At 47.7% G+C, this 14,576-nt stretch overlaps 1 protein-coding gene across 4 annotated transcripts in view; it reads left to right on the top strand.

Annotated features, from left to right (window-relative positions):
- Positions 1 to 14,576, top strand: part of ipo9 (importin 9) — a 267,453-nt gene that overhangs the window by 85,657 nt on the left and 167,220 nt on the right. For all 4 annotated transcript variants that reach the window (XM_072480721.1, XM_072480720.1, XM_072480719.1 and 1 more), the window contains 2 exons: positions 2,512 to 2,631; positions 3,267 to 3,367. In XM_072480721.1, the coding sequence (XP_072336822.1) occupies positions 2,512 to 2,631; positions 3,267 to 3,367 (221 nt within the window). The remainder of the gene's footprint in view (positions 1 to 2,511; positions 2,632 to 3,266; positions 3,368 to 14,576) is intronic.

The raw sequence follows: 14,576 nt of genomic DNA, 5'->3' as shown, positions 1-14,576 counted from the left end.
AGGTCATGCATTTACGGAAGTCAAACAGTTCCAGGGATTACACAATAAATGGATATATACGAAGGTAGATGAAGTGAGAGATCTTAGTGTACAAGTACATTAGAGTTGAAGTAGACAAGGCTGTTAAGAAAGGAATGTTCTCCTTCATTGGCAGAGGTGTAGAATATAAAAGTAAGGATATAATGTTGGAATTGTATAAAACACTGGTGAGGCCACAACTGGAGTACGGTGTGCAATTCTGGTTACCGCATTACATTAAGGATGTAATTGCTCCAGAGAGATTGCAGAGGAGGTTTACAAGAATGCTGCCAGGGCTAGAAAAGTGTAGCTACGAGGAGAGTTTGGATAGGTTGGGGTTATTTGACAAGGTCCCTCATGGTAGACTGGTACAAAAGGTGAAGTCACACGGGATCAGGGGTGAGCTGGCAAGGTGGATACAGAACTGGCTAGGTCATAGAAGGCAGAGAGTAGCAATGGAAGGATGCTTTTCTAATTGGAGGGCTGTGACCAGTGGCGTTCCACAGGGATCAGTGCTGGGACCTTTGCTCTTTGTAGTATATATAAATGATTTGGAGGAAAATGTAACTGGTCTGATTAGTAAGTTTGCAGACGACACAAAGGTTGGTGGAATTACGGATAGCGATGAGGACTGTCAGAGGATACAGCAGGATTTAGATTGTTTGGAGACTTGGGCGGAGAGATGGCAGATGGAGTTTAATCCGGACAAATGTGAGGTAATGCATTTTGGAAGGTCTAATGCAGGTAGGGAATATGCAGTGAATGGTAGAACCCTCAAGAGTATTGAAAGTCAAAGAGATCTAGGAGTACAGGTCCACAGGTCATTGAAAGGGGCAACACAGGTGGAGAAGGTAGTCAAGAAGGCATACAGCATGCTTGCCTTCATTGGCCGGGGCATTGAGTATAAGAATTGGCAAGTCATGTTGCAGCTGTATAGAATCTTAGTTAGGCCACACTTGGAGTATAGTGTTCAATTCTGGTCGCCACACTACCAGAAGGATGTGGAGGCTTTAGAGAGGGTGCAGAAGAGATTTACCAGAATGTTGCCTGGTATGGAGGGCATTAGCTATGAGGAGCGGTTGAATAAACTCGGTTTGTTCTCACTGGAACGAAGGAGGTTGAGGGGAGACCTGATAGAGGTCAACAAAATTATGAGGGGCATAGATAAAGTGGATAGTCAGAGGCTTTTCCCTGGGGTAGAGGGGTCAATTACTAGGGGGCATACGTTTAAGGTGAGAGGGGCAAGGTTTAGAGTAGATGTACAAGGCAAGTTTTTTTACGCAGAGGGTAGTGGGTGCCTGGAACTCGCTACCGGAGGAGGTGGTGGAAGCAGGGACGATAGTGACATTTAAGGGGCATCTTGACAAATACATGAATAGGATGGGAATAGAGGGATACGGACCCAGGAAGTGTAGAAGATTGTAGTTTAGTTGGGCAGCATGGTCGGCACGGGCTTGGAGGGCCGAAGGGCCTGTTCCTGTGCTGTACATTTCTTTGTTCTTTGTTGTATTTTCCTTGGAACAAAGAAGACTGAGGGGTGACTTAATTGAGGTGTAACAAATTGAGGTGAAGTGATAGGGTGGACAGGATAGGATTGTTTCCCTTGGTGGAGAATTCTAGAACCAGGGGACATAGATTCCAGATGAGTGGCGGAAGGTGTAGAGGGGACACGAGGAAGAATTTTTTTACGCAGAGGGTAGTGGGAGTCTGGAATTCGCTGCCTGAGTTGGTGGTGGAGGCAGAGACCCTGAATTCTTTTAAAAAGTACCTGGATCTGCACTTTTAAGTGCTGTATGGTACAGGGCTATGGACCGGGTGCAGGAAGTTGGGATTAGAAAGGGCACCTGGGTGTCCTCGGGCTGACATGGACAAGATGGGCCGAATGGCCCCCGATGGGCAGCATAGTAGCACAGTGGTTAACACTGTTGCTTCGCAGTGCCGGGGTCCCAGGTTCGATTTGCGGCTTTGGTCACTGTCTGTGCGGAGTCTGCACGTCTTACCCGTGTCTGCGTGGGTTTCCTCCGGGTGCTCTGGTTTCCTCCCACAAGTCCTGAAAGACGTACTTGTTAGGTGAATTGGACATTCTGAATTCTCCCTCTGTACTCCGGTGCCGGAGTGTGACGATCAGGGGATTTTCACAGTAACTTCATTGCAATGTGAATGTAAGCCTGCTTGTGACAATAATAAAGATTATTATTATGACTACTGTGCTGTAACTTTTCTATGACTCTGTGATGTCCTTGTATTGTGTACACGTCTGTGTTTGCATATGTGCATGTGTGATGTTTATGCATGTGATGTACATGTAGGTGTGATATGTATATATTTTGCACGCATATATGGATGGGTTCTAAATGCGGCTGGAATGTTTATATATAATATAGATGTCTTGTATGTGTGGGGGTCATGTGTGTGTGTGTGCTGTGTGCACGGCGTGTGCTCTGTGTGCATGGGATGTATTATATCTGAAGACTATTTCTGTACGTCTTTCAGGGTGCAGCCAAAGCATTGATTTTCCCTGTGGTGCAGCAGTTCACTGAGGCATTTGTACAAGCCCTGCAGATGCCTGATGGCCCTCGCTCTGACAGTGGGCTAAAGATGGATGTTCTGAAGGTGGGTAGTATGGTGCAAGAGACATCACATTGCTACTTGTGCTGGCAGCTTGGGCTCTTGAAACCAGATAATCTCCTTCAGTTTTAGTCATGGAAGTAGAACCATTTTATACTGTGAATAATATGGCGCAATTCCTGGGTTCAAGGAAATCCTTAGATGCCTGACCTTCAAAGTGACCCTCAGAGACTGACCCCTGATCTTGTTTCTCCAATGTTGCAGACAGGATGACCCCTCTACCTGATTTTGGGTGTCTTACGGACAGTGTCCAAACTGCTGTTTCTGATTCCCTGTGCGTTACCAGCAGTGACAGCCATAATACCTGTTCCCGATTCTCTTCCTGATCTTGCTGGCCCTGAACCATGTTTCTGATTCTATACTGTGTTGCTGACAGTGACAACACTGACTTCTGATGCTGTGTCCAAAAAAAGAAGTGACGGCCTTAACTCTTGCTCCTGATTCTTTGTGTCACAGAAGTGGCCCTGACCCCTGCTTCTGACCCTAGTATTACAGACAGTGATGGTTTTGACCCTGCTCCTGATTGTGTCCGTAATATAGACAGTAATGACCCTGACTCCTGATTTTCTGTGTTACACAATAATGATCCTGACCACTTCTCCTGATTGTGCCTTTTACAGGCAGTGACAGCACTGGTGAAGAATTTTCCGAAGCATATGGTTTCATCAATGCAGCAGATCTTGCCAATCGTGTGGAGCACACTAACTGAGAGTGCAGCCGTATATCCTTCCAGTCGAACATTGCCTAATTTCTGATTGAAATCTTAGAAATGTGGAGAAGTAATGTGTGATGAAATGAATGGGAAAAATAAGAAAAACTTGCAATTCATGACCACTGGATATCTCAAAGTACTTTACAGCCAATTAAACACTTTTGAAGTGTAATAGTCAATTGAGGGAAAGCAGCAGCTAATTTCTGCAGCAAATTCCCACACACCACAATGTGACAATGACCACAAAGGAAAATAAGAAAGAGAGTTGGGAGAGAGAGGGGGAAAGGAGTGAGGGAGCAGGAGGGGTTGGGATGGGAAAGGAGGGGCGAGCGAGGCGGAGGGAGTGGGAATGGAGCGAGGAGGAGGGAGCGGGAATAGAGCGAGTGGGATGGAGCAAGGGGGAGCGGGAATGGAACGAGGGGGACATAAGAACTAGGAACATGTGTAGGCCATCTGGCCCCTCGAGCCTGCTCCGCCATTTAATGAGATCATGCCTGATCTTTGTGGACTCAGCTCCACTCTGTGGCCCGTACACCATATCCCCGAATCCCTTTATTCTTTAGAAAGGTATCTATCTTTTTCTTAAAAACGTTTAAAGAAGGAGCCTCAACTGCTTCACTGGGCAAGGGATTCCAGAGATTCACAACCCTTTGGGTGAAGAAGTTCCTCCTACACTCCGTCCTAAATCTACTTCCCCTTATTTTGAGGCTATGCCCCCTAGTTCTGCTTTCCCCGACCAGTGGAAACAACCTGCCCGCATCTATCCTATCTATTCCCTTCATAATTTTATATGTTTCAATAAGATCCCCCCCTCATCCTTCTAAATTCCAACGAGTACAGTCCCAGTCTACTCAACCTCTCCTCGTAATCCAACCCCTTCAGCTCTGGGATTAACCTAGTGAATCTCCTCTGCACTCCCTCCAGTGCCAATATGTCCATTCTCAGGTGAGGAGGCCAAAACTGAACACAATACTCCAGATGCGGCCTCACCAACACCCTATACAATTGCAGCATAACCTCCCTAGCCTTGAACTCCATCCCTCTAGCGGAGTGCAGGGAGGCCGTGAGAGGGGAATGGGGGTGCAGGGAGGGTATGGGAAAGGAACGGGAGGGAAGGGGTTAATCTAGGGCATGGGAATGGAGCGTGAGGGAGGGAATGGGAAAGGTGTGAGAGGGGGTGGAGAAAATGCAACAAGTCTTTATTATAAACGATGTGATAACAGGATACTCAATGGGATTAGACGAAGTTAACATGGATTTATGAAATGGAAATCATGTTTGACAAACGGACTGGATTTTATTCTGAGTGTAACTAGTAGAATAAATAAGGGTGAACCAGTGGATGTGGTGTATTTGCATTTTCAGAAAGCTTTTGATAAAAGTCCCACATAAGACATTAGTGCACAATATTAAAGGACATGGGATTGGAGGTAATATATTGGCATGGATTGAGAATTGGTTAGCAGACAGGAAACAGAGTAGGAAGAAATGGGACTTTTTCGAAGTGGCGGTGAGATCCCGGATGGGACCCAGCTTAGGCCCCAGATATTTGCAATATCAATGATTTGGATGAGGGAACCAAATGTAATATTTCCACATTTGCTGATGACACAAAACGTGGTGGAAAGGTGAGTGGTGACGAGAATGTTGAAGCTTCAGGGTGATTTAGACACAGTGATTGTGCAAAGATATGGCTGATGAATTTAATGTGGATAAATGTGAAGTTATCCACTTTGGGCAGAGAAACAGAATGGCAGTGTGTTATTCAAATAGTGATAGATTGGGAAATATTGACAAAGGGACCAGGGTGTCCTTGTACACCAGTTGCTGAAAACAAGCATGCAAGCACAGGAAGCAGTTAGGAAGGCAAATGGTATGTTGGCCTTCATTGCAAGAGGACTTGAGTACAGGAGCAAGGATGTCTTACTGCAGCTGTCTTACTCCCTTGGTGAGATCGCACCTGTGAGTATTGTGTGCAGTTTTGGTCTCCTTATCTAAGAGAGGATATACTTGCCTTCAAGTACAGGTCAACTTGGCCTGTGTTACTGGAATTTAGAAGAATGAGAGGGGATTTAATTGAAATGCATAAAATTCTGAAGGTGCTGGACAGACTGGATGCAGGGATGTTTCCTCTGGCTGTGGGTCAGCACAAGGGATCACAGTCTCAGGGTACAGGACAGGCCATTTAGGACTGAGAAGTGGAAACGTCTTCACTCTGAAGGTGAACCTGGAATTCTCTAGCACAGAAGGCTGTGGAGGCCAAATCACAATGTAATTTAAGAAGGAAATGGATTTCTGGACTATGAAGGTGTCAAGGAGTATGGGGTTGCGACAGGATTAGCCATGTGTTATGGGCCAGGGTTTAGTGAGCCCCAAAGTGTATCATGGAGTTCACCTGACCCACAACTTTGAATCGATTGTGGTTATGGGGAGTACACGGCCCTACTCTGCAGGTGTGATGCAACAGAACTCTACAGTACTTTAAAATTAATACACTTTATTTATGAAACCTATTAACACTTTATAAACCCACAGTAAACATCTTAACGACTATTAACACCAATAAATCCCGCAAAGAATACAGTACTCTCTGAGTAACTCTTGATCTTTCCTTGCAACATCCGTGGGGCAGCAAGTGGCTAGCATTATGGCTTCACAGCGCCAGGGTTCCAGGTTCGATTCCCTGCTGGGTCACTGTCTGTGCACAGTCTGCACGTTCTCCCCGTGTCTGCGTGGGTTTCCTCCGGGTGCTCCGGTTTCCTCCCACAGTCCAAAGACATGCAGGTTAGATGGATTGGCCATGCTAAATTGCCCTTAGTGTCGAAAAAAGGTTAGGAGGGGTTATTGGGGTATGGGGATAGGGTGAAAGTGAGGGCTTAAGTTGGTCGGTGCAGACTTGATGGGCCGAATGGCCTTCTTCTGCACTATGTTCTATAAGACAAAAAGAACCTCTTTGGAGAAAGACATCAGCTTTAACTTCACTACTGAGAACAGTTACCACTTTGAAATCACCAAATGAACATCCATAAGCTTGCAGAGATTCATACACATCTTGCTGTGACTGCAGATTTTCCAAATCTAAAATGAAACTAAACGCACCCTGTAGCAAACAGCCTAAAGCAAAAGCAGACAGACAGCCCAGCTCCACCCACACTCTGACATCACTGACAAACACCCATTTCTTAAAGCTACATCCACTACAGATATTTTTATAAACACCCATTTCTTAAATGTACTCTCACATGACACATGATCTTGCTGAATGCGAAGCAGGCTCAATGGCCTATTCCTTCCTTTTTTTTGTTTGGAGCCAACCAGAGAGCAGGCTATACTGTACCTGATATTGTGCAATGAGATGGGAGTAATTAATGGTCTCAAGTGAAGACTGTGCCATAATATGATTGAATGCTACATTTGGTTTGAGGGAGAGAGTGGGTTTGAGTCTATAATTCTTAAACTTAAATAATAAAGTACTATTTAAATACTCAAGCCTTTTTTAATATTTAGAGTAGATCGGACCTGTACTCATTAGAGTTTAGAAGAATGAGAGGCGAGCTTATTGAGACAGGATGGAAGCTGAGAGGATGATTCCTCTTCTGAGAGAGTCCAGGACCAAAGGGCACAATCTTAGAATAAGCAGCGCCTCTTGAAGGCAGATGAGGAATTTCTTCTCTGAGAGTAGTGAATCTGTGGAATTCTTTACAGCAGAGAGCTGCAGAGTTTGGTTGTTAAGTATGTCCAAGGCTGAGATAGACAGATTTGAGGGTTATGTGGATAAGGTGGGAAAGTGGATTTGATTTTGATTTGATTTATTATTGTCACATGTATTAGTATGCGGTGAAAAGTATTATTTCTTGCATGCTGTACAAACAATACATACCGTACATAGGAAAGGAAGGAGAGACTGCAGAATATAATGTTACAGTTATAGCAAGGTGTAGAGAGAAGATCAACTTAATACGAGGTAGGTCCATTCAAAAGTCTGATGGCAGTAGGGAAGAAGCTGTTCTTGAGTCTGTTGATACGTGACCTCAAACTTTGGTATCTTTTTCCCGATGGAAGAAGGTGGAAGAGAGTATGTCCGGGGTGCGTGGGGTCCTTAATTATGCTGGCTGCCTTTCCGAGGCAGCGTGAATTATAGATAGAGTCAATGGATGGGAGGCTGGTTTGCGTGATGGACTGGGCTACATTCACGACCTTTTGTAGTTTCCTGCAGTCTTGGGCAGAGCAGGATCCATACCAAGCTGTGATACAACCAGAAAGAATGCTTTCTATGGTGCATCTGTAGACGTTGGTGAGAGTCGTAGCAGACATGCCAAATTTCCTTAGTCTTCTGAGAAAGTAGAGTCGTTGGTGGGCTTTCTTAACTATAGAGTCGGCATGGGGGGACCAGGACAGGCTGTTGGTGATCTGGACACCTAAAAACTTGAAGCTCTCGACCCTTCCTACTTTGTTCCCATTGATGTAGACAGGGGCATGTTCTCCACTATGCTTCCTGAAGTCGATGACAATCTCCTTCGTTTTGTTGATATTGAGGGAGAGATTATTGTCGTCGCACCAATTCATCAGATTCTCTACCACATTCCTGTACTCTCTCTCATCATTGTTTGAGATCCGACCCACTATGGTGGTGTCATCCGCAAATTAGAAAATCGAGTTGGAGGGGAATTTGGCCACACAGTCATTTTTTTTTTTAAATTCTCCTTTTCCACGTTTTCTCCCACATTTACACCCATCAACAATAAACAATAATCAACAAGATATGTCAATCCCCATAATAACAACGATCCCATCCGCCCACCAACCCCCAAACCTCAACCCGCATGTTTACATAAACAAATGACAAAAAGGAATCGGGGATTACCCGTCGTCACCCTTAATCTACACGGCTCTCCACCCCCCCCCCCCAACCAACGCCATCCAGCCTCTAAGAGAGTACCGTGCATGATACCCCCCCCCCCCCCAAAGTCTCCAGCTCCTCCCGTCCACTGCCTCATGTAAAACTCCTCCTCCCAACCTCTGTTCCCTCCCCCCAACTTTCCATCCCGGCTAGACCACTCGGACCCTGTTCTGTCAGGCTCCGATGGCCGCAGCCCCTCCCCCCACCTCACTCCCGTTCACTGGCCGGCTTAAACCGGCCAGCGTGGAGGCCCCCGCCCGGGTCCCTTTCCCCCTTGCCCGGCCCTAGGAAAGCCCAAAGATCGCCTTTTAGCACACAAACCCCGCATATCCACCTACACCCCAAAGAGCCCTCCTTTCGAATGAAAGTCTCGTCTCTTCCCTTGTCCAAATATATGCAACATTGGCTCCTTTAGCCTCTACCCCCGCGCGCAGTGATACAAAAAAGAAGAAAATACAGTCATGAGGTTACATTGGCACATGACCATTCCTCAATTTGTCAGTTCTGCCACAGTCCTTCTGCCTTCGCAAACTCCTCCGCTGCTTCCGCCGTTCCAAAATAAAAGTCCCTGAGCTTGTAAGTCACCCTCAGCTTAGCTGGATATACAATGCCACACTGCACCTTGCCAATGTACAGTGCCCTCTTCACCCGGTTGAAGGCAGCCCGCCTCCTCGCCAGCTCCACCGTAAAGTCCTGGTATACACATATACCAGCTCCAGTCCACTGCACCACCCGCTTCTGCTTGGCCCAGCTCAGGACCTTCTCCTTCACACTGTACGTAGGAAGCTCGGGAAGCACCGAGTCACTGCCCTTGGCGGCTCACTCGCCTTTGGTACAGGCCTCCACGACCGATGAGCCCGATCCAGTTCATATTGGGAGGGGTCCTCCCCCTCCCCCAGTAGTTTTGCCAGCATCGCGGCAAAATACTCAGTCGGCTTCGGTCCTTCAACTCCTTCGGGCAGCCCCACGACCCTCAAATTCTGTCGCCTGGATCTGTTTTCCAGATCTTCCATTTTTCCTCGCAGATTCTTGTTCGTGTCCATCACGTTCCGCATCTCCTTCCCCATCGACGCAAGTTGATCACCGTGCTGCAATACCGTCTCCTCCACTTCCTTCAGCGCCTCCCCTTGCTCTCGCATCTCCGCCACTGCGCTCGCCACCGCCGTCTTCACCGGGGAAACCGCCGCCTCCACCAGCACATTCAAAACCTCCCGCATCTCCTTCCTGACCATCTCCATACATTTCTCAATCTGTGCCAACTGCTTTTGGAATTCCGCAGCCATCACCTTAGTTAGTTCTTCAGCCGTAAGCACAGCGTTGGCCACACAGTCATATGTGTATAAGGAGTATAGTAGGGGGCTGAGGACACAGCCTTGTGGGGCACCGGTGTTAAGGATGATCGTGGAGGAGGTGTTGTTGCCTATCCTTACTGATTGTGGCCTGTGGGTTAGGAAGTTCAGGAACCAGTTCCAGAGGGAGGAGCCAAGGCCACGGAGTTTGGAGATGAGTTTCGTTGGAATGATGGTGTTGAAGGCTGAGCTGTAGTCGATAAATAGGAGTCTGACATAGGTGTCTTTGTTATCTAGGTGTTCCAGGGTAGAGTGCAGGGCCATGGAGATGGCGCCTGCTGTGGACCTGTTGCAGCGGTATACGAACTGTAGTGGATCAAAGCAATCTGGGAGGCTGGAGTTGATTCGTGCCATGACTAACCTTTCGAAGCATTTCATGATGATGGATGTTGCTTGGCTTTATTTTGGTACAGGGATGATGGTTGAGGATTGTATCATGATCCCATTGAATAGTGGAGCAGACCTGATGGGCTGAATGGCCTGCTTATCCTATGTCTGACAGTCTGGTAGGTAGAAAAGGAAGTTGTGAGGAGGACATGAGGCTACAAAAAGATTAAATAGGTTAAATGAGTGGGCAAGATATGGCAAATATACTACAATGTGGGAAAAGTTGAAATTGTCCATTTTGGCAGGAAGAAGAAAAAATAAGCTTGTGATCTAAATGGTGAGAGATTGCAGCGCCCTGTCCCAGTGTGTGAATCGCAAAAGGGCAGTATACTGGTATACAAGTAATTAGGAAAGCTAACAGAATGTTGTTGTTTATTGTGAGGGGAATTGATTACAAAAGCAGGGAGGTTGTTTCAGTTGTACAGGGCATTGGTGAGACCACATCTGGAGCATTGTGTACAGTATTGGTCTCTTTAATTAAAGAAAGATGTAAATGTGTTAGAAGCCGCTCAGAATAGGTTTACCTGGCATACCTGGAATGGGTTGGTTGTCTTGTGAAGAAAGGTTGGAGAGGTTAGGCTCGTTTCTGCTGGACCTTAGAAGAGTAAGGGGCGACTTGATAGAAATACAAGATCCTGAGGGGTATTAACAGGGTGGATGTGGAGAGGCTATTTTATCTTGTGGGAGTTAGGAGTTAGTTTAAAAATAAGTGGTCACCCATTTAAAATGGAGGTGAGGCAAACTTTTTTTCACAGGTCTGAGAGACTTTGGAACTCTCTTCCTGAAAAGGTGGTAGAAGCAGAGTCTTTGAATATTTTGAACAGTAAGATACTTTGAATGCGAGTCTTTACAGGTAATTAAGTCTTTACATGTCCAGATGGAGCAACTGAAGAGAGGGATAATCACAGGTTAAAGATGTGTGAATTGTCTCAAGCCAGGGCAGTTGTAGGATTTTGCAAGCCCAATCCAGATGGTGGGGGGTGAATGTAATGCGACATGAGTCCAAGATCCAGGTTGAGGCCGTACTCGTGTGCGGAACTTGGCTTACGTTTCTGCTTGGTGATTCTGCGTTGTCGCGCGTCCTGAAGGCCGCCTTGCAGAACGCTTACCCGAAGATCAGAGGCTGAATGCCCTTGACTGCTGAAGTGTTCCCCGACTGGAAGGGAACATTCCTGCCTGGCGATTGACGCGCGATGTCCGTTGTTGCAACGTCTGCATGATCTTGCCAATGTACCACGCTTCGGGACAAACTTTCCTGCAGCGTATGAGGTGGACAACATTGGTCGAGTCGCACGAGTATGTAGCCCGTACCTGGTGGGTGTTCTCACGTGTGATGGTGGTACCCTGGCTAGCCCGCCTGGGCTTGCGAAATCCTACCAACTGTCCTGGCTTGAGACAATTCACACCTCTAACCTGTGATTATCCCTCTCCAGTTGCTCCGTCTGGACCTGTAAAGACTTAATTACCTGCAAAGACTCGCATTCAAAGTATCGTCTTGCATCATTGACTTTGTCTATATATATATATATATATATATGTTTCTGCAACGCACCTCTTCACCTGAGGAAGGAGCTGTGCTCCGAAAGCTAGTGATTCAAAACAAACCTGTTGGACTTTAACCTGGTGTTGTAAGACTTCTTTCTGTGATCTTCCCAGTCCAACGCCGGCATCTCCACATCGTGGCGACCATCGACACCGCAAACTGCTGGCTCAAAGTGGAGAGGATCTCCAAGGAGGTCGCGCATATAGACACTGACATTAAGTTTCTACAAAGATAACGGTTGGAAGCGGCGTTTTGTAAAGATAATAGCTTGGGGGCACTGATAACGGCACCGCTTCCGCCGACGCGGTACACCACGAGCCCCGTGGTGGTGGCAACATTGAGGATCTGGGGGCAGTGGAGACGGCACAGGGGGGGAAGTTAGGAGCCTCAGTCTGGACCCCGATACAGAACAATCGCAGGTTCCTTCCAGGTAGAATAGACGGTGGGTTCCTAAGCTGGCACAGGGCGGGTATCAAATGGGACTTTTGCTAGTCTGAGAGCGCTGGAGGAGAAATTTGGGTTGCCGGGGAATACTTTTCGGTACATGCAGATTCGGCCATTCATGAAAAAGCAGGTGGGGGAATTTCCATTGCTACCTGCCCGGAGGATACAGGGCAGGGTGGTCTCAGGCTTGTGGGTTGGGGACAGCAAGGTATTGGACATATACCAGGAGCTGCAGGAGGCAGAGGAGGCCTCGGTGGAAGAGCCGAAGGGCAAGTGGGAGGAGGAGCTGGGCGAGAAGCTAGATGAGGGCCTGTGGGTTGACGCCCTGGGCAGGGTCAATTCCTCATCTTGCGCCAGGCTTAGCCTGATTCAGTTTAAGGTGGTGCACCGGGCGCATATGACAGTGGCGAGAATGAGTAAGTTCTTTGGGGGGGGGGGGGGGGGGGGGAGAGGACAGGTGTGTGAGGTGCTCAGGGAGCCCAGCAACTCGTGTCCATTTGTTCTGGGTATGCCCGGCACTTACAGGATTTTGGAAAGGCTTTGCAAGGGCTATGTCCAAGGTCTTGGACACTCGGGGAAAAACCGAGCTGGGGAATAGCGATATTTGGGGTATCTGACGATCCTGGAGTGCAGGAGCCGAAAGAGGCCGGAGTTCTGGCCTTTGCCTCCTTGGTAGCCCGAAGAAGGCTCTTGTTAATGTGGAGGGACGCGAAACCCCCAAGCGTTAGAGGCTTGGGTCAGTGACATGGCTGGGTTTCTCAGGTTTGAGAGGATAAAGTTTGCCTTGCGAGAGTCCTCACAGGGGTTCTCCAGGCAGTCGCAACCGTTCCTTGACTTTCTCGCGGAACGTTAGGTGGAGGTCAGCAGCAGCAGTAAACCGGGGGGGGCGGAGGGGGGGGATGGACTGACTTCATTTGTAAAGGGTATATCCCACCTTGTTTGGTTAAATTGTTAAGTTTTTTGTTTTATTGCTATGTTTTCTTTTCATTGTTTGTTTTGTTGTAGTGGCTTGTAAAAATTTTGAATAAAAAATTTATTAAAAAAAAAAGTTTCTACAAAGATGCAAGAAAGCAGACAAGATCCCAGATCACAAACCCACTCAAGTCAACCTACAACACAGACTACGCTGGGAGACTGCCATCACACCTGTCTTACATTCCTCAACCACCTCGTACACCAGCTCTACAGCAGACGCCGTAACCTGGAAACCACGATAGTCCATATTCTCAACTTGCGGTCAGGATGCAGCAGACCAACTGCGGAACAGCACCAAACAGACGAGACAACGCTACTGCACCACCTATATGCACAACAAGAACAGGAATCTCGGCATCACCACCAGCCGCAACCAAGCCTCCCCCAGTACCACAGTAGAAAACAATACAGGGAAATCTATTGTCAAATTGTCGGACAACACCCTTCAACCAGACAAATTCTGCACCACCACAAAATGGACCCCATCAGTCTCGCAGCAGACACAAAGGAATTCATCAGGCGAATGAGGCTCTGGGAGTTCTTCCACAGACCCCAAAATGTCGACAGCGAACCCAATGAGACAACCAATGAACCAGAAGCACGGTTGGGCAGCACAAGTGGATAGCACTGGGGCTTCACAGCGCCAGGGTCCCAGGTTCGATGCCCTGCTGGGTCACTGTGCGGAGTCTGCACGTTCTCCCCGTGTCTGCGTGGGTTTCCTCAGGGTGCTCCGGTTTCCTCCCACAGCCCAAAGATGTGTAGATTAGCTGGAGGGGTTATTGGGTTACGGGGATAGGGTGGAAGTGAGGGCTTAAGTGGGTCGATGCAGACTCGATGGGCCGAATGGCCTCCTGCACTGTATATTCTATGGAACAGCAGACCGAGAGATCAGCGGTGCGGCAACCCAAAGCGTGGTGCATTGGCGAGATCATGCAGGCGCTGCGACAACGGATGAACGGACATTGCGCGAAAATCGCCAGGCAGGAATGTTCCCTTCCAGTCGGGGAACACTTCAGCAGTCAAGGGCTTTCACCTCTGATCTTCGGGTAAGCGTTCTCCAAGGCGCCCTTCAGGACACGCGACAACGCAGAATTGCTGAGCAGAAACATAGCCAAGTTCCGCACACATGAGTACGGCCTCACCCGGGACCTTGGATTCATATCGCATTGCATTCACCCCCCACCATCTGGCCTGGGCTTGCACAATCCTACCAACTGTCCTGGCTTGAGACAATTCACACCTCTTTAACCTGTGATTATCCCCCTCTCCAGTTGCTCCGCCTGGACCTGTAAAGACTTAATTACCTGCAAAGACTCACATTCAAAATATCGTCTTGCATCATTGACTTTGTCTATATATTTGTTTCTGGAACCCACCTCTTTGTTCACCTGAGGAAGAAGCTGTGCTCCGAAAGCTAGTGATTTGAAACAAACCTGTTGGACTTTAACCTGGTGTTGTAATACTTCTTACTGTGCTCACCCAACTCCAACATTGACATCTCCACATCATGAATATTTTGAAGGCAGAGATGGATAGATTCTTGGTAAGCAAAGGAGGGGGGTCAAAGGTAATCGGGAGTAGGCGGGAAACAGATATGCAATAACTAGGTGGCGCGGTAGC

The sequence above is a fragment of the Scyliorhinus torazame genome, chromosome 17 (genome assembly GCF_047496885.1).
Source record: "Scyliorhinus torazame isolate Kashiwa2021f chromosome 17, sScyTor2.1, whole genome shotgun sequence".
Lineage (NCBI taxonomy): Eukaryota > Metazoa > Chordata > Chondrichthyes > Carcharhiniformes > Scyliorhinidae > Scyliorhinus > Scyliorhinus torazame.
Note: the sequence above shows the minus strand (reverse complement) of the source record. Positions and strands in the feature narration are given on the sequence as shown.